This window comes from Trematomus bernacchii, unplaced genomic scaffold (genome assembly GCF_902827165.1).
Source record: "Trematomus bernacchii unplaced genomic scaffold, fTreBer1.1, whole genome shotgun sequence".
Classification (NCBI taxonomy): Eukaryota; Metazoa; Chordata; class Actinopteri; order Perciformes; family Nototheniidae; genus Trematomus; species Trematomus bernacchii.
The window spans coordinates 2,332,109-2,353,893 of record NW_022987605.1 but is presented as its reverse complement, the minus strand read 5'-3'; the positions used below and the strand labels follow the sequence as shown (position 1 = coordinate 2,353,893).

The 21,785-nt window shown below is 38.6% G+C and overlaps 1 protein-coding gene across 7 annotated transcripts in view; it reads right to left on the bottom strand.

Moving 5' to 3' along the window:
* The window catches only part of ehbp1l1a (EH domain binding protein 1-like 1a), a 50,537-nt gene extending 38,295 nt beyond the window's left edge, over positions 1–12,242 (bottom strand). For all 7 annotated transcript variants that reach the window (XR_004555907.1, XR_004555910.1, XR_004555909.1 and 4 more), the window contains exon 1: positions 11,951–12,242. Coding sequence is in view for 3 of the 7 variants with exons in the window: in XM_034130833.1 (XP_033986724.1) it covers positions 11,951–12,054 (104 nt within the window). In the remaining 4 variants the exon portion in view is untranslated. The remainder of the gene's footprint in view (positions 1–11,950) is intronic.
* Positions 12,243–21,785: the final 9,543 nt, after the last annotated feature.

The following is a 21,785-nucleotide window of genomic DNA, read 5'->3' as shown; positions in this document are numbered from 1 at the left end:
TGGGAGACTTTAGAGCAGCTGCTTGTTGCTCAATAAATAACAAAGAAGACCTTTGACCGGCACTTTTCTAATTTTGTCCGGAAGATTTAAACTTTAACGGACATCTTGACTGGCGAAAGAAACTGAAACTGAAACTCTGCCGCACGGTCCCCTCGTTCCTTGGAAGAGGCGGAGAGGTGGGTGTTTGTCATCTGCTGGTGGACTAACCGGAGAGAATTACAGTGCTTGCCTCGACGGGGAGGGATTGCATTGAATTAAAGCAGCGGGAGCAAACGCTTGCCTCGGGGAGGGAGAAAGAAAGCCACAGCGGAGAATAAACAGAAGGGTAACCATGGTAACTATGGGCGGGAAGTCTGCACTCAGGAAAAACACAACAGACACATGGATATTGCCGTCGCTGTGAAAACAGTCTGGATTGAGGCCACATTTGTTTCCGTTCAACTATATTTTCCAACACTTCGAAAAGGATAGAATGTCATGTTGCTGGTGCAGGAATTAAATAATGTGTCGCTCAAGGAATGAGGGAGACCCTGCAAGGAATTTACCTACTCAACATACTGTAAGCTCAAAACAAATGTCAACACAAAACAACAATGTGCATGTTTTCTGGAACAGTTTATGACAAACCTATGAGGTCACCATTATTGGTGATTGAAACAGAAAGATTACATTTGATATGGCTGCAATGATCCCTACAATTAACACAACTGGAGACCTTTAACACAGGACACTGTTAAAGATCATTCTTGGGCTTTGAAGAGCAGTAAGCACAAAAAAGAAACTCTTACACGCTAGCTAGCTTTTATCCAGAGCTTATGAACACATCTCAGAGTCTTCCTCAACAGGTGGAATGTACTGAGTCCACAGGATGTATCTGACAGAAACCGCTTCGAGGAATGGCACAGCTAACAATCTTGACATAATAACGCCATGAATTATTTTGTAAATATTGTAGATACATATTGATTTTTGTGCTTTGAGATATTTAGTTTTTCTCCATGGTCACCAAGACTTGAAATAACTATTTTCTGATGTCAAGAGTCTTGTAAACTACTTTCACCGTGGGCTTTGAATACATATATTGTGTACTTATGGTCTCATAACTATTTGTACATCCATGTGACATCCCTGTAGCCTACATATGCTGATAGCTTAGCTGGTATGGTATGTATATGACTTCATTATGCAGCACATGTGGAAAAAGGGCTTTGACCTCAGAGGGTTAACGTTCTTCCTTAATAGTTTCCACTTGAGTTTGTATGGTGAGTCCAGGTGGTCAGGATTACTATGCAGATGTGGAAATGAATGTAATATAATAGTCAATCAAGTTTTTTGATCACAAAGTAAAATACTATATTGTTCAGTTCCAGATGGCGGTGACTAAATGTTTCTGTAGAGACACGGTGATCTGTGAGTTGTAATGCGGGGAGGCGTGTGGTGCAGTGGTTTGTGCGTTGGTGTTCGGATCAGGGGACCACAGGTTCAAACCCCACTGCAGTCAGCATGCCGTTGTGTCCCTGGGCAAGACACTTCACCCCAAATTGCTCCTGTGGGGATTGTATTGAGTATGTAAGTCGCTTTGGATACAAGCGTATAACAAGTAACATGGACAGTAATGCAAGTAAATGATAAACAGGAATACAATTGTAGAATTGCACTTGTCTTTCTTAAGAAATGTCAGGTTGTTCATAATGTTTGTAAAAAGATAATGAATGAAATGTAAAAATGTTCACAATGTACTTGTTTGCATTAAAACAAAGGGAAGGAGTTGTGGTTATTTATAGGTTATTATGCTGATGACTTCAAATCAAACTGGGCTGTATGTGGACCCTGAACTAAAATGGCGCCCCTGTTGTAAGGCTCATACAGTGATGACAAATAAGCAAACTCCAAATGCAGGAGGAAGACCATGAGGTACAATGGAAAGCTTTGGAAACAAATGATTAAGTGGACCTTGAGTAGAAACAATTGTATGATCAACAGTTATAATTCCTTTTTAGTAGTTTAAAGTTCTATCGATTATGATGACATAACTATTACTATTGTAAGTTGATTGTTATGATATTACAACATGACAGCTTTGTCAAAATATATATATTTATACATACACAAAGACCTGAAAACTCTAAAGTAGTGAAAAAAGTACTAAAATACTTTAATTTAGGTAAGGGGTGCGAGGCCGAACTCTTCAAGTGAACCTACAGTGAAGCACTATTACAGGCATGTACATCGTTTGATGTTTTTATTTTTATTTTGTAATTGTTACGTTTATTCTGGTTTGTTTTGTGTTCGTATCTTTTATGTGATTTTATACTTATTTTTATGTTTTGTGAGCTGAGCTGTGTGATTTTATATTTGATGTATCTCTCTGTACAGCACTTTGGTCTGGAGGTTTTAAAGTGCGATATAAATAAAGTTGGATTGGATTGGATAGTATTAAAAATAAGGTAAAGAAAAGAAGTAGAAGTAGCAGTAGCTATATAAAAGTGTAACATGAAGAAAGTAGTGTGGTAGCAGCCAGATAGCAGAAGTAAAAGTATTTCGTATATATAAGTATAGAGTTATTTACAGATTGTACAGTATTAAATAGTCTTACTAGGAAGTAGCAGCCAGTAATAATAATAATCATAAATCATATTGCACTAATACAGAAGAGGATTAGGGTCACATGTACTTCTTTTTGTTCTGATATTCAAGTCAGAATTCTGTTTTAATGCATAGTTATTTCTTTGGCGAGTACAACTTAACCTTACTGATAGAAACAAACACAAAATAAGAGACAAATCCTCATAAGCCAGAATTAGAAATAAGACAAATGAATGGCAAGAATCTAGAATGATCAACACGGGCAGCTTCACTCCCAACAGGACTGAATCCATATTGTGAGTTGGCCTTTAAAGAGCTGGGGGCCTGAGCCTCCCTCTCATGTTGCACGTCTCAAAGTGTGTATGGGAGAGAAAGGTTGTGAAAGAGAGAGGAGTGAGAGTGACACTGAAAGATAGAGATCAGAAATAGATGACAACGTCCGCCTCTCTGAACTTCACACAGGCTTAATATCAATCCTACACCTGCTGCTCTATTTATCACAGAGCTGATCCTGAGCTGTTGCAACAGGCTGGCCTCCTGATGCAGTGTTCCAGTGCTCAGCAGAGGGTAGATGAGTGTGTGCAGGGTGCAGCTTCTCAAGACAGAACACATATCCTTTACCAACCCTCACTGAGACCTGGTGGCTACATATTTAAGTGTTGGTTAGAAGTGTGTTTAAGCTTTCCCCAGAGGTGGGAGAAGTACTCAGATCTCGTACTTAAGTAAAAGTAGAAGTACCAGTGCAGTGCTCATTGAACAAATTGCTTGAAGTCCTTCGTCCAAGGTGTTATTGTGTGCTTTGTCAAGGAACTACAGCAAGAACCAAGCTTTAACCAGGTATCTTTCATTTCAAACTACCCAGTATTTTAGTTTCTTAGAGTTGACACTTAGCTAACAAAACATAACTTCACGGTAAAATCACGAAACAGTTGTTGCTAACGCGAGCCATGCTAACTGTCATAACGGTTTTAATGTTATGTTGGCAGTGAAGAAAATAAGTGTTCTTTATAAATATCAGAGGTGGGAGAAGTACTCCGATTTTGTTCTTGAGTAAAAGTAGAAGTACCAGAGTGTAGGAATACTCTGTTACGTTAAAGTCCTGCATTCAAAATGTTACTCAAGTAAAAGTAAAAAAGTATTAGCATCAAAATATAGTTAAAGTAGCGACAGTAAAAGTAGTCATTGTGCAGATTGGTCCATTTCAGAATAATATATATGATATGTTTTATAATGATTGATCATGAAAGTGTTCTCAAAGCTGGTAAAGGTGCAGCTAGTTTGAATGACTTTGTATACTGCAGGGTAGCTTGTGGATTTACTCCAGGTGGAACTAAAGTCTGATTTAACACTTGATTATATTTCACATCATTCATCCACATCTGTAAAGTAACTAAAGGTATTACATAATTGTAGTGGGGTAGAAGTACAAAGTAGCAACACGTTGAAATACTCAAGTACAGTAAAAGTCTCTCAAAATTGAACTTAAGAACAGAACTTGAGTAAATGTACTTAGTTACTTTACACCACTGCCTATATCATTTTGACACTCACCTGATGGCTACACAATGTTTGTCTCCGTCAGTTTGAATGATGAGGGGTTTAAGCTTTATCCTATGATGGAATGCTGATGTGTGATGGGAGTTGTTGATCATCCAGTTGTTTTGAATACTTGTACTTCGATGTAGGGGACTTTTGTTTATCAGTTAAAGGAACTAGCTGATCCACATTTCACACATTCTTGTCATAGATAACCCAGACGTACAGACTGTGATCACGAGTCACCTATGACTTATATTTTATATTTGTTAGTGAGGAGCAAATCATGTACAGTATACTTACTACTAGAGTAGATAAGTACTGTTTAAATCATCAAAACACATCATGCTTCTTATGAAAAAGTGTTCAAAGTACGATATTTCCCTCTAAGAGGAAGTAGAAGTTTAACTTGGCAGAAAAAGGAAATATTCAAGTAAAGTACAAACCACACAAAATATAACTTAAGTAAAGTATTTTAGTAAATGTACTTGGTTGCCTTCCACCACTGTAAAATGAATGAGCCTCATTTACCAATCTCATCCTATTGTATTCAGATGTGTTTCTAACTGTGAGTGTGCTATTTCATCATAATTAGGTCAACTTCCCACCAGTCCCCATAATAGGGCAAGAGACTAAAGGGCTGTACATACAGAGAATTACTAAATATTAATAAAAGTTGAGATACTAAAGTATAGACTGCATAAATGGAAGTGTAAAGAGGGTGGAGCACCGGACTCCAAATGTTCAAAAATACTTCAATAGTTGTGTAGTTGTGTAAAAAATAATATTATTTTTGATTACTTGTTCATTGTTGAAGGGTTAGTGTAGTGTTGATTTAAAGAAGAAATATATCCTCATGAAACAATGAGGACAACAAATAATAACATCACTTTGTAACACTCGCACTACTATTGGCTAGCGCTCCAAAACATTGTACGTGACGCTAAGGTGCGGAACATTTCTAAGCAGTTGACCAATCACACCAGAGCCGGCCATAGACTGTATATGGTGGAAACAACAAGCCGAGCCTCTGTTCAAAGAAGCACATAAGAAAGTCCCAACATCCCCGATAAACATGTTGTATCTTGTGTCATTTTGAAAAGGGGGTTGTGAGGGTGCCAGCTTTTTCCCCATCATGCCAAAACAAGACTGTCTGGCAAATTAAAACTTAGTCAGAGACACTGTGCAGAGGCACTGGGTGGATGAATACACTGTTGTTAAGAAATAGATCCAGAGTGTAACTCCCCCTGATCCAGGAATTGTCCATTTTCCATTATTGATGATGAGCAAATAACAGTATTTCACTCATTTTCAAGGTTCAAGGTTCTTTATTGTCAAACTGACATAGCTACAGAGTAATTATGTTGTTGAAAATCTTATGTCACAGGCTTCTCCAACAGTGCAACATAATAACAATACAGATAGCAAGAACAATACAAAAAGAAAAATAGTTATAAAATAAAGTGAGCATGTGGAATAGTGCAGTACGAGTCTATATACAAGTTATTGGAATGATATATATTAGATATTAGATACATATTACTAAGTAGCAGATGAATGTTTTGAAGTTGTTTCAGCAGTTCAATTGTTTAACAGTCTCACTGCCCGCGAGAAGCAACTGTCTACGAATCTTCTTGTCTTTGCCAGGATGCTGCGGTGACGTCTGCCAAACGGCAACAGAAAGAACAGTTTGTGGCTGGGGTGATGGGGGTCTTTGATAATCCGTAGTGTTTTCTTCCTGAGCCGCTGGGAGTAAAGGTCCTCCATGGATGGCAGCTCCGTCCTGGTGATGTGCTGTGCAGTTTTCACCACCCTCTGTAAAGCCTTACGATTGAGTTCGGTGCAGCTGCCGTACCAGGCCGTCATGCTGCCAGTCAGGATACTCTCTATGGTGCACCTGTAGAAGTTGCAGAGTATCCTGGAATCCATTTTGAACCTCCTCAACCTGCGGAGGAAGAAGAGCCGCTGTCGAGCTTTCTTGGTGATGGTGGTAGTGTGAAGAGTCCATGTCAGGTCCTCGGTGATGTGGACCCCAAGGAACCTGAAGCTACTGACTCTCTCCACCGTAGTCCCATTGATGGCGATGGGGGCGTGTCCCTCTCCCTGCTGCTTCCTGTAATCCACAATCAGCTCCTTTGTTTTGCTGATGTTGAGATGGAGATTGTTCTCCTGGCACCAAGATGTCAGGTTTCCGACCTCCTCTCTGTACGCCGTCTCGTCGTCGTCTGTGATCTGGCCGATGACGGTCGTGTCATCAGCAAACTTCACGATGGTGTTGGAGCTGTGTGTGGCCACGCAGTCGTGAGTGAACAGGGAGTAGAGGAGAGGGCTGAGCACGCAGCCTTGAGGGGCACCGGTGTTGAGAATCAGGGTGGAGGATGTGATGTTTCCCACCCGCACTGCCTGGGGTCTGCCCGTCAGGAAGTTCAGGATCCAGTCACAGAGGGCGCTGTTGAGCCCGAGATCTCTGAGCTTGATGGCCAGCTTGGAGGGCACAATGGTATTGAATGCTGAACTGTAGTCAATGAACAGCATTCTCACATATGTGTTCCTGTTCTTCGGGTCCAGGTGTGAGAGGGCAGTGTGGATGGTGAGGGCTATGGCGCCGTCTGTGGACCTGTTTGCTCTGTAGGCAAACTGCAGGGGGTCCAGAGAGTCAGGGAGGGAGGAGGTGATGAATGATTTGACTAACCGCTCAAAGCACTTCATTATGATGGAGGTGAGTACTACTGGGCGGTAGTCGTTGGGGCAGGTGATTATTGTCTTTTTGGGGACAGGAACGATAGTGGAGTGTTTGAAGCATGTGGGGACTACAGACTGCATTTCACTGCTTAACAACAACTAAATTATGGAACACTGCCAAGACAAGCAATCTGACAAAATGTAAGGACTGATTCAATACTTGGGTTAAAGGAGAGGTGTCATGGCCATTTCCACTGATCATAATTCCATTGTTGAGGTATACTAAAATAGATTTATATTGTGCATTTTTCCAAACTCACATTGGTTTCTCATACAGCATCTCTGTAAACTACGTGTATTCACTGAATTTCACTCTCTGCCTTTAACGGCTCGTTGTAGCTCCAAAAGCTCCAGCCCCCACCCTCCCTGTGAGCACAGTGTACTCTGATTGGTCGGGACGTTGTGAATCGCGCTGAGCTCCGTGGAGGTGTTGTTTCCTTGTTAGCGATACATAGCGAAACACAGCCAAACTCATCCTGAGCACACACAAAGTCACAGCCAAAGTAAAAACAATAAGTGTGGCTTGATATTGAGTAAGAAAAAGGTTGATAAACGCTGTGAGAATGGGTCTGCAGAGAGAATTTCGCCACGATCCCAACTGTCTGTTATCAGCCTGCAGCCAGGGAGGAGAAATCAGCAGAGCTGCCTGTGTGTGAGGAAGTCCGTGGATTGGTCAATTTGGACCAATCAGCGGGGGCTTAACGTAACGGCTCCGCCGATGTAACGTAACGGCTCCACGGATTGGTCCATTACGTTCCGGGTACGGCATGACATCATGCCGTACCCGGAAGAATCAAATGGACAATGACGTATCTCCAACGAGGCGTTTTGGGGAGGTATTTTCTGTGTTAGAGTTTTACTCGCTATAGGGTGTACTTTGAGGGTTGTGACTCTGCAGACCGTTGACATGCATAAAAACCTTCATAACACACAAGGGGACGGGTAATAACCGGAAAAGCATGACACCTCTCCTTTAAATCATAATTATTGGACACCTTAAAATAAACTGTGACTTCATAAATCCAAATTATGATATACTAGTAATAATAAGGAGAAGGTTAATAAAAAGTTTGACTAACTATGTCAAAATTACAAAACAATATAAGGCAGTATGCAACCAATAGCCACTTCGATATTGGACCTGTAGTGAAATGAGAGTTATATAAGAGTTTAAAAGTATTATTGGCAAACATAATCTTTTGTTACATAACATAAATACATATTTTTGGCAGGACATTTTAAAGATGAAAAACAACTTCTCAATGTTTAGGCTGACATATGAGTATGTTAAGTCATTATTGTCCGAAATTGAGTCAAAGTGCCCTCTGTCCTCAACATCATTAGATAATAAGATACATTAATAAAAAAGTATTATATTCCTATAACAATGATTATTATGATGATATCAATTATGGTCAGTAAAAATTGTTACTTTGTATTCAAAGTTATCGCATAGTATCCCAATATTCACAAAATGTTGCTATGGCTAACTGTCATATTTATCCAAGTATCTCTATTTATCAAAATGATGACAAATGATGAGTTCAAGGTAGGGTAGGTAAGAATGGAGAAACCAGCTCGAGTGCGCTAGAATTTGAAAGTACGCAGCCGAAGAAAATCGGCCCCTTCCTTCAGACTTCCTTACAGAGCCCCTCCTCCAACACACACAAACGCGCACATGACCAATGAGGGCACAAGATAAGTTTGTGCACGAGATGGAAGGCTGACAGGCAGGTAGGCCATCCAGTTATTTTAGCCGGCTCAGATGATTGGTCGTGCTTTTTACAGCGCCACGGCTTCCACAGATGACATTTTTTTATGTATTTATTGTCAAAGCATTTAATATATTCATTGCTATCGGGATGTTAAGAGCATTCCATGGAATATAACAACAAGTGTTTCTGAAGTGAATTACCTACCTCACCTTTAATATATAAAACATTTGTGATATAAGACACTTGGATGCTCTCTCAGAGACACGAAGAATTGCATAATTGAAGGTTTATCCCCGCCACCGTGTCCACTGGAGTATGAGAAAAATAAAGACCTTTTTGAAAGCAAATACAAATATGAATTAAAGGGGCCCTTTTATGTTCATTTTCAGGTTACTATACCTAAGTAAGTCATAGATTTGACTTAACAAGAGTACGTACGTCATTACTAACATCTACCTATAAACCACCCTAACAAAGCTCATCAGGGACCCTCACCTCAAAGATCACTCCAGACCTTGTTTAAAAAATACACAATTTCAATATCATAGACTATCTTGCTTCCCTTTCCATTGTATGTGTAATATAATGTACTATTGTAGGCCATGGGGCAGAGCATAGCAGAGAACAAGCATAGAACAAGTGTGTCAATCCTGTGGATCACAACCCTATGACGGGATCTAGCAGCGACATGTTGATACTGGTCGTGTGTATGAAACTTCTTGGCTAGTACAGAACAGAGTCACAGGAAGTGAGGCAAATATACAAGCCAGGGCTGGAGGATTGGAAACACATGCTGACTGCATCATGAGTAATAATAATGGAATTAAAAGAACTACAGTGCCAAAACTGAAGCAGTCAGGCCAACAGCTAATACACTAAAAACATATGGTTGTTCTTCAGGACTCTGATCTACACCCTATATGTACATTGGGTGTGGATATCATCAAGTGTTTGATCTGACTGTGAGCATGATCAAAATGACAAAGCAAGGGTTAGGGTAAGGCATTTTTTGATCAGGGTTAGGTGTTGAAACTCAATATCTTTTTTGGTAACCAACAAAATATAGTATGAAAAACAGTCTAGTATTAAAAGGTGCCACTGAATATGATCTTCTTGTTGCTCACACAATTTCAAAATAAAACTAAAATGTCTCAAACAATTTCACAGTTTTAGCCCGGATGGTGCAGGTGGGTAAATACATTTAGTTAGCCCCAGGCATCAAAACAGATTTGATCCGACACCGTGTTTTTGGTTTTGTCAACAGTCTTAACTCTTAAGATGTTCATTTTATACTTATATAAATATACAAAAATAAACATTCTCACAATGTAAGCTAAGAATATGTTGCCAGTTTTGCTGGTTAAATAACTTTAATTAATTTTCAAAATATTTGTGACAGACAAACAACACTGACTGACCAATCTGTGATTTATATAAAAAGACACATTGGTGATGTCTCTACCAACAGGGCAAAGCTAGAAAATAGCCCCAGGGACCCAAAAAGCTAACATCTCAAGTGTTAGTTGTACTTGATTTGAATTGCAATTCAAGATTTGTGTTATCGTTTAACTATCAAAACAATTAAATAAATAGAAATGATGAAAACTGGGTGAGAATAATGCTCCATAGCAGTAAAATACAGTAGGTTTTCAGGGAAGTAGCTCGGTCTGTGGGGACTTGGCTTGGGAACCGAAGGATCATGGGTTCAAGTCCCAATAGGACCAAAAAAAGCAGTGTGATACTGATAGCTGGAGAGGAGCCAGTCCTTGAGCAAGGCACTGAACCCCCACCCACAAAAAGAAACTGCTCCTTGGCACTGGGAAAAATGTACATCTCTCCATAAAAATGCATGTTTGTGCATATCTGTATTTAGACCTAATGTGTGCATATTTGTGTATATAACAGAGTGAAAAACTGAGTTTCCCCTGGGGGGTAAGTAAAGGCTCATCATCTTCTTCTTCTTCTTCTTCTTCTTCTTCTTCTTCTTCTTCTTCTTCTTCTTCTTCTTCTTCTTCTTCTTCTTCTTCTTCTTCTTCTTCTTCTTCTTCTTCTTCTTCTTCAGTACGGGGGAGGAATATGAACCCCAGCCCCCCCCCCCTAACCAGTTATTCTGGGAATGGTGACTAGTCAGAAACATTGGATCAGTTGTGGGATGGCACTGAAGGGGAGGTTTTAATTTATGATCTCATTGTTCTAAGACGGTGTGGATGACCACATCCTTTCCCCACCTGACACTAGATTAAAAAAAAACACTTTTTCCTACAAGCAGTGGGGGAAAGTAACTAAGTACATTTACTCAAGTACTGTACTATTTTGTCAAACTTCTACTTTATTTCCATTTGAGCTTCTTTATACTTCTACTCCACTACATTTTGGAAGCATTTATTCTACTTCTTAGTGCCCTACTTTTATTTAACCAGTAGTTACCAGCGACTGTTTACATATGAAAACACATGACATCTTTATATGACATAATGCAGTACAGTACTATATACTACAAAAATTATCAAATTGTCTTAATATTAACAAACGACAAAATGTAACTGCTCTTACATGTATTTATAAGCAATTAAAATAAAGAATAATTTCATATTCCATAATAATATATTACTTTCAAAACAGCCATGGTACATAATAATTTACTTTTGATACTTTAAGTACAATTAGCTGGTAATACTTCTACACTTCTACTTAGGTAACATCTTGAATTCAGGACTTTCACTTGTAATGAAGTATTTCTACTTTACTGAAATAAAGGATTTCTCCCACCACTGTATTCAGCATGAAGGGTTGCCATAGTCAGGATCCTTCCCACATGGCAACAACTAAATAGACTCAGTATTTATTTATTTAAAAAACAGATGCGGAAGTAATGGGGCGTGCCATCCGAAGGTGTGTCGCCATATTTAGATGTTAATAAAGCATCAGGCTGCATTAAAACCTTATTTAAAAAAAACCTTCTTAGCACATTGTGTGGCAAAAGCCACCGCTTGTCTGGCATTTTTATACTAAACCATGCAGCGGCACGCAGTCCACACGTGAACAGCCCTTAAAAAACGTGTTTTTTTATGAAAAGCTTAAACTGTTATGGATGTTTGCTTCCGCCCCTTAGTGTAAACAGTGGCGGGTGGTAATAATGATGGAATAACAAGCAAAACTGAAAAAAACATGTAGATTTGCACTTTTGAAAACTGATCAACTGGGTATATATCCTTCAAATGCCATGTTGTTCTGTGGCGTATATTACTTGGAAATTGTACTATTTTGGCAGTATGGCATCACTTTCTCTCCCCATAAACGGCATGCCAAGGGTTTCCTTTTGTTATAAAAGGCAACACATATTAACTATTTAAGCTAGAAGTGTTACTTACCATTTCTTTGTGCATTCTATCGTCAGCTCTTGAAATGAAGCAGCAAACTGGAACTTGGATGCTCTCTTTCCAACCCGCTGAAGCCGCTTCCACACCGAAGTCATGGTGAGGTTTGTCAAATTACCTCTCAAAGACACGAAGAACTGCTAATATTTCAAGGTTTATCCTCGCCACCGTGTCCCTCCGCCGGGACCTGAACGGGGGTACCAGAGAGAGAAAGTCCACCTGCTCCGCTGACAGCTCCTCCGCAGCGGTGTGTGCCCGCTCCTCACCGGCTCCGCTGCACAGGCTACAAAACAAACACACCCCTCCAGCTAGCATCAAGCTAAACAAGATGAAGCGGAAATGACAGGTTTATGACTTTCAAAATAAAGGCCCTGTTGAATGCAGGTCGTCGGAGCTGCGATATTACCTATGACGCAGCAAAAAAAATCTGGATTTGTTTTTATGTCCAAACACAAAGATGGTGTTTCAAAGGTTTCCCCACACTGCCAAAAATACAATTCCAAGAAATAAAAGCCTTTATTATTTAGTTGGACTTTAAGAAGTCACATTTAGTGAGGCCGGGGGCAACATATAAAATACTGTTAAATTTACTTAACATACTAGGCTATTGTATATTTTCAATTTCTTTTAAAAGGTTAATAGAAAGCAAATCATCTTCACTGAGATGGAAAATGAAACCCGATCTGCTTCCACAGTCACTAGCTGTCCACTTTTCAACGTTGAGTTGATACCAGACCTCAACTATGGCTAGTTTAACATACAAATCTTATGAGATAAAACTATATATTTCAATGACTAGTTACAAAAACTTGATTCTGAGTAAAGAGTTCCTTTTTTAAATTGTGGAATGTATTCTCCCCCCAGGGCAATACAATACAGAGATACAGAGGACAGGATTTCAATGTCCTCGATCTAATCAACTACACATGACCAAGTCAGCAAGTCAAATGCTCCTTTTTTATAATATAATTATTATATATTTTTTTCTTATTTGCAAAGAGCAGGACATTTGAAAATAATCTAATCAGCCAATGTGTGCAAGCACTTTATCTCTGTTGAAAATAAAACTGATGTAGGAAAACCTTTAACTCGAGTTTGTATTATTATTTAATTTGATTTAATCTAATTTAAAATGGCATTCTTTTCACCCCATACTTCCTGTTACGCTAGTGTTAATCATTGCTGACTTGACAGCGCCAAGATGGTTATTGGGCAATTAACTCACTAAACTTTACAAGTCACATTATGACCTTATTCTGCAGGATTATCTGATAACAACAATGGAATGGTGGTAATACAAAACATAATGACAGTCATTTTTCCATATAAAAGGATACAACAGAAATAACAATGATTGGAGATAATATAATTATTTTTTGTAAGGTTACTTACTGATTTTTCATCCTGACCAAGTAACAGACATAATTAGCTTTAATTACAAATGAATAATAGATGCAAACAATTCTCCCTGCAGGAATCAGACTCCAGCAGATGACTTAAAAAGCGCACTGTAACGTGTAACTGATGCAGGACTCTATGTAAACAGTCTGAGAAGAGCCAAACAGTGATTAGTGAGTTCCCAAGAAGCTGTGTTGAAGGATATTATCAAGGCCTGACTGCAAAACACAAATTACATGCGTTAGTGTGTCAGGGAAAGTTTCCCTGTGTCATGAGTCCCCCTCAGCTGGGGGGACTTTTCCAGTTTAGCACCGGGTCTAAATATAATCTGTCGCTTCTGAGACATAGAGCAGCTGGGAATATAATGTCACACAAACACACAACAGAAATAAACACCCTGTTCACACCATAGACTGTATATATAAGGGTTCACACCCAGAATGAAACAACTTTGAATCTCATATCAAGCATTGATGTTATTTCATACAGCATATTTATGTAGTATCTATAAATACAAGCGTATTTAAAGGATTAGAGGACTTCCTCTTATGCAAATGATCGTATACTTCTGCATACTCTGACCCGGTTGCTGCTATAAAAGCCTGACTTTCCTCACAGGGATAAAGAAAGTTCAATTTGATCTTATCTTATAAGGAAAATGCTTGATTTAAGTTTCAAAATGTCACATTAGACATTTAAACCATTGTAAGGATACAAAATTATAGATTGGCACAATTCTAAAATCTTTAATTACTCACCTTAATACCTAGGACACTGGTCACTTCTATAATAAGAGCCATTTTGGTTATTTCTAGTACACAAGTGTAATCAGTTTCAGTACGTCATTGCAGAATTTTATTTCACAGGTTGTTGTTTTAATATGTTAAGCTACTGCATATAAAGCTGCGATCATTTTCTATTTTGAAGGATAAGAGTTTGTGCTGACGCAGTATTTTTGGGTCTAGGAACTGGGTCAGTCTCTGAATGTGTTTATATCCAATTCCAAACATTCAATACAATAAAGGGAGGAATGTTTACGTTAGTCTTTGTAATCATGCATCACAGAAATATGACTTTTGTTTTGGAGTTGCATGAGGAAGCTGCCCTACTTTTCTCTCTATACATTGTGATAGTACCACATAATACAATCATCATTCATTTCCATAGCAACTTATTCAACTACACTGTATGCATTTCTAGCCACATGACATACCTTGTCTGGGGTCTACAATAAATGAATGAATGAATGATGTTGAATTATGGCTCCTTTTAATCAAATAAACTCATCAAAGAAATAGTGTTCCTTGTCCAATGTACAATGAACGCTTTGTGCGTAATCAAAAGAATGTTGAACTGAATTTGAAAAAATAGTCATATGTTACCCTAAATGAAGTTAGAGCCTGGGGTCTTGCTGCATTCTCCCCTGTCTGAGGGAGGGTTGGGGGAAGCGGGATTGGTCAGAGTTTGGAAATACTTCTGAACAAGAATTCAATGACGTATTGCCAACTAGCTTGTTGGAATCAGTTCTTTTCAAAACATGTTGTGTTTACCCCCAGGCTAAGTTCATTTGGGCAAATGTAAGCACACCCATCATCACACTCTGACGCGGGGCAAATCAAGCTGAGATTGCCCAGAGAGGATGGCTGTCCTCCACTTAAATTCTAGAGTGGTTTGTTTACAGTCAGAATGCAATCGACCTCCATGTTTTAATCCGAAACAAGTTGTTTGTCCATTGCCTGTAAATTAGTCATCTGTGTAAATGTGTATTTTGCAAATACATCCGGCTGCATGATATTTCATCCTATGTCCGAATTTTTTTAATCCTGCAGTATGTGTGCATGAGAGATTTGGTATGTGTGAGGTTATGGTAACGTCCATGTTGCAATAAACCAAAAATATTGCAGTTTAGGTTGATAAGAAGGTTAATAAAAAAAGTGATCCTTAATTGCAGGCCTCTGGTGATCTGCATGAAATATTTACACATTACAGACAGAATCATCCAATATTTTTATTACGTAATTCTTAGGAATGCTGGGCAGAGCACACCATTATTTTTAAAGACAAATACTTTGGCCAAAGGTAGCAAACACATAGTAAATCAAATCGGGCTAAGTATCAAGCCTTGTGGAACCCCACATGAGATGAAACCAGAGGAAGAAGATAGAACAGCATGTTCTGTGTTATCACTGATTCCATACTGTAGATGGACAAGATTGGACCATATTGGTTATAAAGACATTCTTTCACATGGTTTGATTCCAGTACATGCTGTCCCAGTATCCATCTGTTGCTAAGTGATTTATCTGGCTCCTGCGCTAGCCATTGGTGTTTTCCGTTATGTGACTGAATCTCCCAGTCAGAGACTGTCCGTCCTCCTTGTCTCTCAGCAGTTTACTGTACAGACATGCTGGGAAACAGCTGCATTTGGGCGAGTAAAAATAAAGCAAGAAAGAAGGAAGAGCAGAGGGGAGTCTCCTCATGTGGGAATAGCAGTTTTTCAAACTTGGCGTTCTGCCAAAGCTCCATCATGGGGAGGTTATGGTTGTCTGAGAAACTATTCTGGGAATTGCATTTCCTGTATCCTGTGTTTCAGTGACAGGTTTAATTTGGTAATGATGTATTGTGTCACATTAAACAGCAGTTGACCCTCCATATATAAACCTATACTGTAAGTGCTTAAAGAATGTTAACTTTTAAAGGACTACAAAACAGCCCTGTTTTTTAGTTTGATTAAATATAAAAGATCAGTTCAGGGTTCATGAGTGGTGGAGGGGGCCATGGTGGCAACTATTAAGTGTAGTTATTCCGAAACAATCCACTTCCTGTCTGTAGGCAAGCCACGAGTTGGTGTTCATCCTGTTTTGGATTCCAAGCCATTGCAATGAAATTGAGTGTACACTTTGACCAATATAGTACAATGCCAATATTGACTTTTGGTTTTCTTTTGACACAAGCTCAATGAAACACTTAAAAAAAATAACGAGCTTACATTATTTATTTCTAGTTATGAGTGAATACGTGGGTGAGATCTCAATGGTGGAGTAATCAGATCCCTGCTTGTATCATGCCCCACAGATCCATCTATGACCTTTGTAAAAATAGCCTTGCTAAGCCAAACACCTGTGAGCTGTCAGTCAGAAGCACAGAGAGGGCGACAGGCAGCAAAAGCATGCACCCCACTTTTAATAAGGTCACTGAATAGTGTGCTGTCCCTGCAGCCGTGATGCAACCATACAGTCACATGTATGACCTTTGAGCAGACTTCTACACACCATGATACTACGTATATCATATGTCGTTAAACCACATTATATATTTTAATGATTTTCTTTTCATATACCGTGGTCCTGGAATAGAATATTGTTCTACGTTATACTTCCTTGCAGTTATAAAGTATTTGTGGTGATACCGTATGAATGTTTTGGGCAGTTATTACAGCATTTTATAATGGTTGCTATGCCGTTTCTATGGGGTTCAGGACAGTTTATAAAATGGTACTGAATGGTTGCTAAGTTTAATGTTAATTTATTGTTAATGTACAGTTTTTTCTACAATTTAAATGTAATTCTGAAAATGTTTTGTCTTACCATAGAACACTGTTGAAGCTTTTAGGTGTCTGGAAAAATGCAGTTGCTAGCAAGTGGCTAAATGACAATGCTAAACAGTTAACACTGGTTTGCCTTTAACTAACTGGTGGTGATGTGAGCTATGCAACAGTGAAGTACAGTATAGTTTATTGTTAATAGCTTAACGTTAGCTTTTTACATTTGAATTACGGCTCAATAATCATAAAAGTGTGATTCATTTCTGAAGATATTTTTCATTGAAACTAAATATTTAAGTATCATTAACATTTGTATGCCACAGATTTTTGTGCTATGATTAAACATCCAATGGAAAAATCCCATTGGCTTTTGTGTCAAGGGAACCAGTGCAATGTTAACTTCCAAGTTTGGCCTAAAAAACATGTCATCCCTGCAGTACTGTATTATTATGTATTGTATATTCATAATCCATCGGTTCAAATAATTGTCAATGTCATTGTACACATACAAATATTGATCAGTACAGCTATAAAGTTAAGAGAAAGTAGTATTACTAGCAGTAAGCTGGAGGCTAACAGTTCCGAGCCAACAGCTTCCAGCCAACAGATCGTTCCCCTAGGGGCAACATTCTGTTGATCACGTGACTCGGTAAGCTTTGAAGCCGTGATGGGGACAGCAGTTGTCGGGGGGGATTTGTCTCTGTGTTTGACCCAGCTCTAAGGAGACTCATGTGTCCGATGACCAGCCATCACAAGGCTATCATGACCATCAGTCATCTCTGTGTCTCTGCCGAGCGGTTAGCCTCAGCAGCACAGCCACAGATGACTGGAGGAAGAGGACAATAGAGGCACTCAGCCGGAAACCCAAACAAGCATTTCTCACCAAAAGAACATTTATCTATTCTTATGCATATTTATGTATACTCTACTCTTCTTAATATTTAGATGTGGAGTGCTGAAACGTAAGAATGTCATTGTACAGTGCAACTTCCTGTTATACTGTATATACTGTATGACAATACAATATCTTGAAAATAGCTAATTATAGGGCAAAAAAAGTTATCCTGCTAAGCTAAATTCTGGGTTTCATTTCCAAAATTCCAAGATGTAATTAAAAACATGTTGGTTAAAGACATGGATAATAAAGACTGGGAGCAGGGAACACTGTAAGTACTGTATAGCTTCATATAACCTTTGTCCATAGCCTTATCTCAGAGCAGTTTCTTAGTGTTAATATATTTATTATCTTCTGTCCATATTGTACATTTTACAAAAGATATGGACAATATGGATGCATGGAGAGCATGAAAAAACTAGCATGTGTAGTTTGCCATGTGCTCTGAACTTAATCTCGATTTGGAGTTTGGAGGTGAAATAAGGTAAATCCACGAGTCTCATTATCAACATCATATGTTTGTTGGTAAAGAATTGCAAGCCTTTAACCTAGATGTAAATACTTTAAATGTCAAGCAGGTGACCTAAGAAAGATCACACTTGAGGAAGCGAGAGAGCGTGTGTGTGTGTGTGTGTGTGTGTGTGTGTGTGTGTGTGTGTGTGTGTGTGTGTGTGTGTGTGTGTGTGTGTGTGTGTGTGTGTGTGTGTGTGTGTGTGTGTGTGTGTGTGTGTGTGTGTGTTGCCAGGGAGGGGCAGTGCTGGGCACAGGCTGAGATTCATGGCGGCCCCCTCCCAGTCCTCTGTGCCTTGTACAAACACAGCCATAGTAGAGAACACACAGCAGGCCTCTGTGCAGTGTGAACCTTCAGTTAGACGTTGATTAAAGGACCATTTTATTTAAGTGTACCGTTCAAAAGGATCTGTGCAGAAGAGTGGGATCATCACTTCCAATCAGTTTTCTGAAAAGCTGAATATGCTAATGCTAAAGGGAACTACACCCATTTCACACAATGGTATTTTTATGTGTATGGGCGTACTGGTTATGTTAAAAGAGCAGTGGTGGAAGAAGTAATCAAATCTTTAAGTTAGGTAAAAGTTATAATACCACTGTGTAGAAATATTCTGTTAAAAGTAAATGTTGGGCATTCAAAACATTACTTAATTGCAAGTACAAAAGCATTAAAAATGTACTTAAAGGTAGGGTAGGTAAGAATGGAGAAACCAGCTTGAGTGCGCTAGAATTTGAAAGTACGCAGCCGAAAAAAATCTGCCCCTTTTTTTTGTCAAAGCACTTAAGATATTCATTGCTATCGGGATGTTAAGAGCATTCCATGGAATATAACAAAAAGTGTTTCTGAAGTGAATTACGTACCCCACCTTTAAACTACTAAAACTAATTGCGCATTTCCACTACAGCGCGGAGCGCGGTTTAAGCGTGCCGTGCCCGGCCCGTTTTTGGTTGCATTTCCACTAGGCGTAGTTCTGGCTAGCGGGTACTTTTTCACAGTTTTCTGGCTCTCCAAAATCGAGGTTCTTTCCGGGCCAACAACCGGGCTGAGTATGCTAAACTAGTGAGAGAATCACTGGCAACTACAACAAAATGAACATATTTTACCGTGATTTAATTGTAATACACGTTTCAAAATGATGCCGAAGTAACAACATACTGATACCGGTTTGTAAAAACCATGAATTAATGATTTGACAAGTCCTTTTAAAATGCGTGTTTTCTAAATGGAGATTGGCTAAGCTAACGCAGTATATGCTCCGACCGTCCACACTCACAACAACGGCCTACAGACATAAATAAACCAGCGACTGTATTCACCATGACACAGGCAGTCTGTGGTTTGTACTTGTTTAACTTTTGTCGAGTTTCTGAACAGATATGAGGAGCTGTGAGCTCTGAGTGCTAACAGCTAACGGCTGATGTTGGTTTTGTGTTTCTCATTGAAGATGACGCCACGGCTCCGCCTACACTGCGTTACTATAGTTACTACCCCAGTTCCTAAACTGTAATGGAAACGCAGCATAAAGTGAGCCTGGCCTACCAAGGCCTAACTATACCGTACTAAGCCGTGCGAGGCCCTGCAGTGGAAATGCGCCATAAAAGTACTCAAATAGCAATTTTCTGAATATTATTTATTATATCACTGGATTTATTATAATGAATGATTTGTTAATGTGAACATCATTTTTATTTTGCAGCTAGTATATATGGAGATAACTTTAATTTATGTTTGATACTGCCATGTATCTTAATCTATACTATAATAATAATAATTACATGTATTTAATATTAATGATATTAACTTTAAAGTAATTATTAACTAATCTTGTCAAATAAATGTAATGAGTGCAAAGTACAATATTTTCTTCCAAACTATAGTGGATTAGAAGTATGATACTTTCAAATTGAAAAACTTAATTAAAGTACAAATACCTAAAAAATGTACTTAGTACAGTACTTGAGTAATTGTACTTAGCTACTTTTTACCACTGGAAAAGAGTTGTATAAAGACTCTATTCCCTACTGAGGGAAACCCCAAGTTTGAAAATGAACATCATTTGGAGGTGAAGTGTTTGAACAAAGTGAGCGTGAGCATCTGCTGCAGGCTGCAATAGCATCTACCCACATTACAAACTAAATTCACTCTCAACATTTGATTTGCAAACTTGGGTAATGTAGGTGCCAGGCAACAAGGAAGAAGAATGTGTGGATCAAAGAATATGACATCTCTCGTTATTCTTTAGTGCAATGCTAAATTAGAGAATAATTATGTTTAATTATTATTAATATTTAATTATATATAACACCACAAAAGTATTTTGATTAGATTAAATGTACTTTATTGAAAATTGGGAAATTGTTTAGTGCTGAGATCTCTACAAACTAATACATTGAGACTAATGTTCATGTGACCTAAGCTCTTAGACATTTGACATCAACAGGCTGTATAATCCACTTTATTTGGAGGACAAACAAAAAAGAACAACGAAATGTTGCCAATTATCAATCAGGGAAAGTATGATGGTCATGATGATCATTTTACCTTCCATTTCTCTTCTAACATGGGGGTTTGTTTGGTAAGATTGTCGGACTGCGTGTGTTTCTTGCCTGGTTTATGTCACGTCATTGAGTTGCATCATGGGAAGTAGAGGATCCAGCAATTAATACTATGGAAATACAATAATATATGAATAATTCTTAAGACTTCTGGTTCTAAACGTGAAACAAGTCTTGTATAACAGAAGAACACAGTCATATAATCAAAGTATAACTACTAAAAGTAAACAACAACAAATGGATGAGTAAGATGACAAGGTGGCTGCATCAGTGTGTGAGGCTCAGTTTGTTCTGGGATCTTCCACACCCTTCTTATCTTTACAAACCACACTGAGGCCGATGAGTCACTCAGTGGCTTTGAACTGTTTAAACATGTTATTAGCAAAGTAGCTGAGAGGCACAAACATGATCAAATAGAGTCTTTCCAGAGACCTTCACCTGTACATGAGCTACTTCTGACACCTTGTGGTCGGTCCTGTACCTGCCACCTTCTCATTTCTGCAACTTTATTTAAACATTTTGGAAGTCCTTTGCAATGACAGAAAAATATATAACATCAGAATTATTATCCAGAGTAACAGACACACAAGAGATGCTGCTGTTTATTCTATTTTTGCTATTTCTTTTATTTAAAGTAGCTTCCCCTAATGTAAGGGACTGTAGTCAAATGATTGAAGGGGTGAGCGCACAAAATATATATATATAGAAAATAATCTCCCCAAGGTTAATCATGATTTCCTTGAACCCTTTTTTTTAATAAAAACTGCTAAATCCTTTAGACAACATATTATAAAAGAAATATTAAACACATTTGTACGACTTCCCCTTGACCTACCCTCGTCTGTAAGTCGAGTACCAAGATTTATAGGGAATCCAGGTTCAGAATGTTTTGAAAATGCAAATATACTGTAGCTTATTTTTGTCAG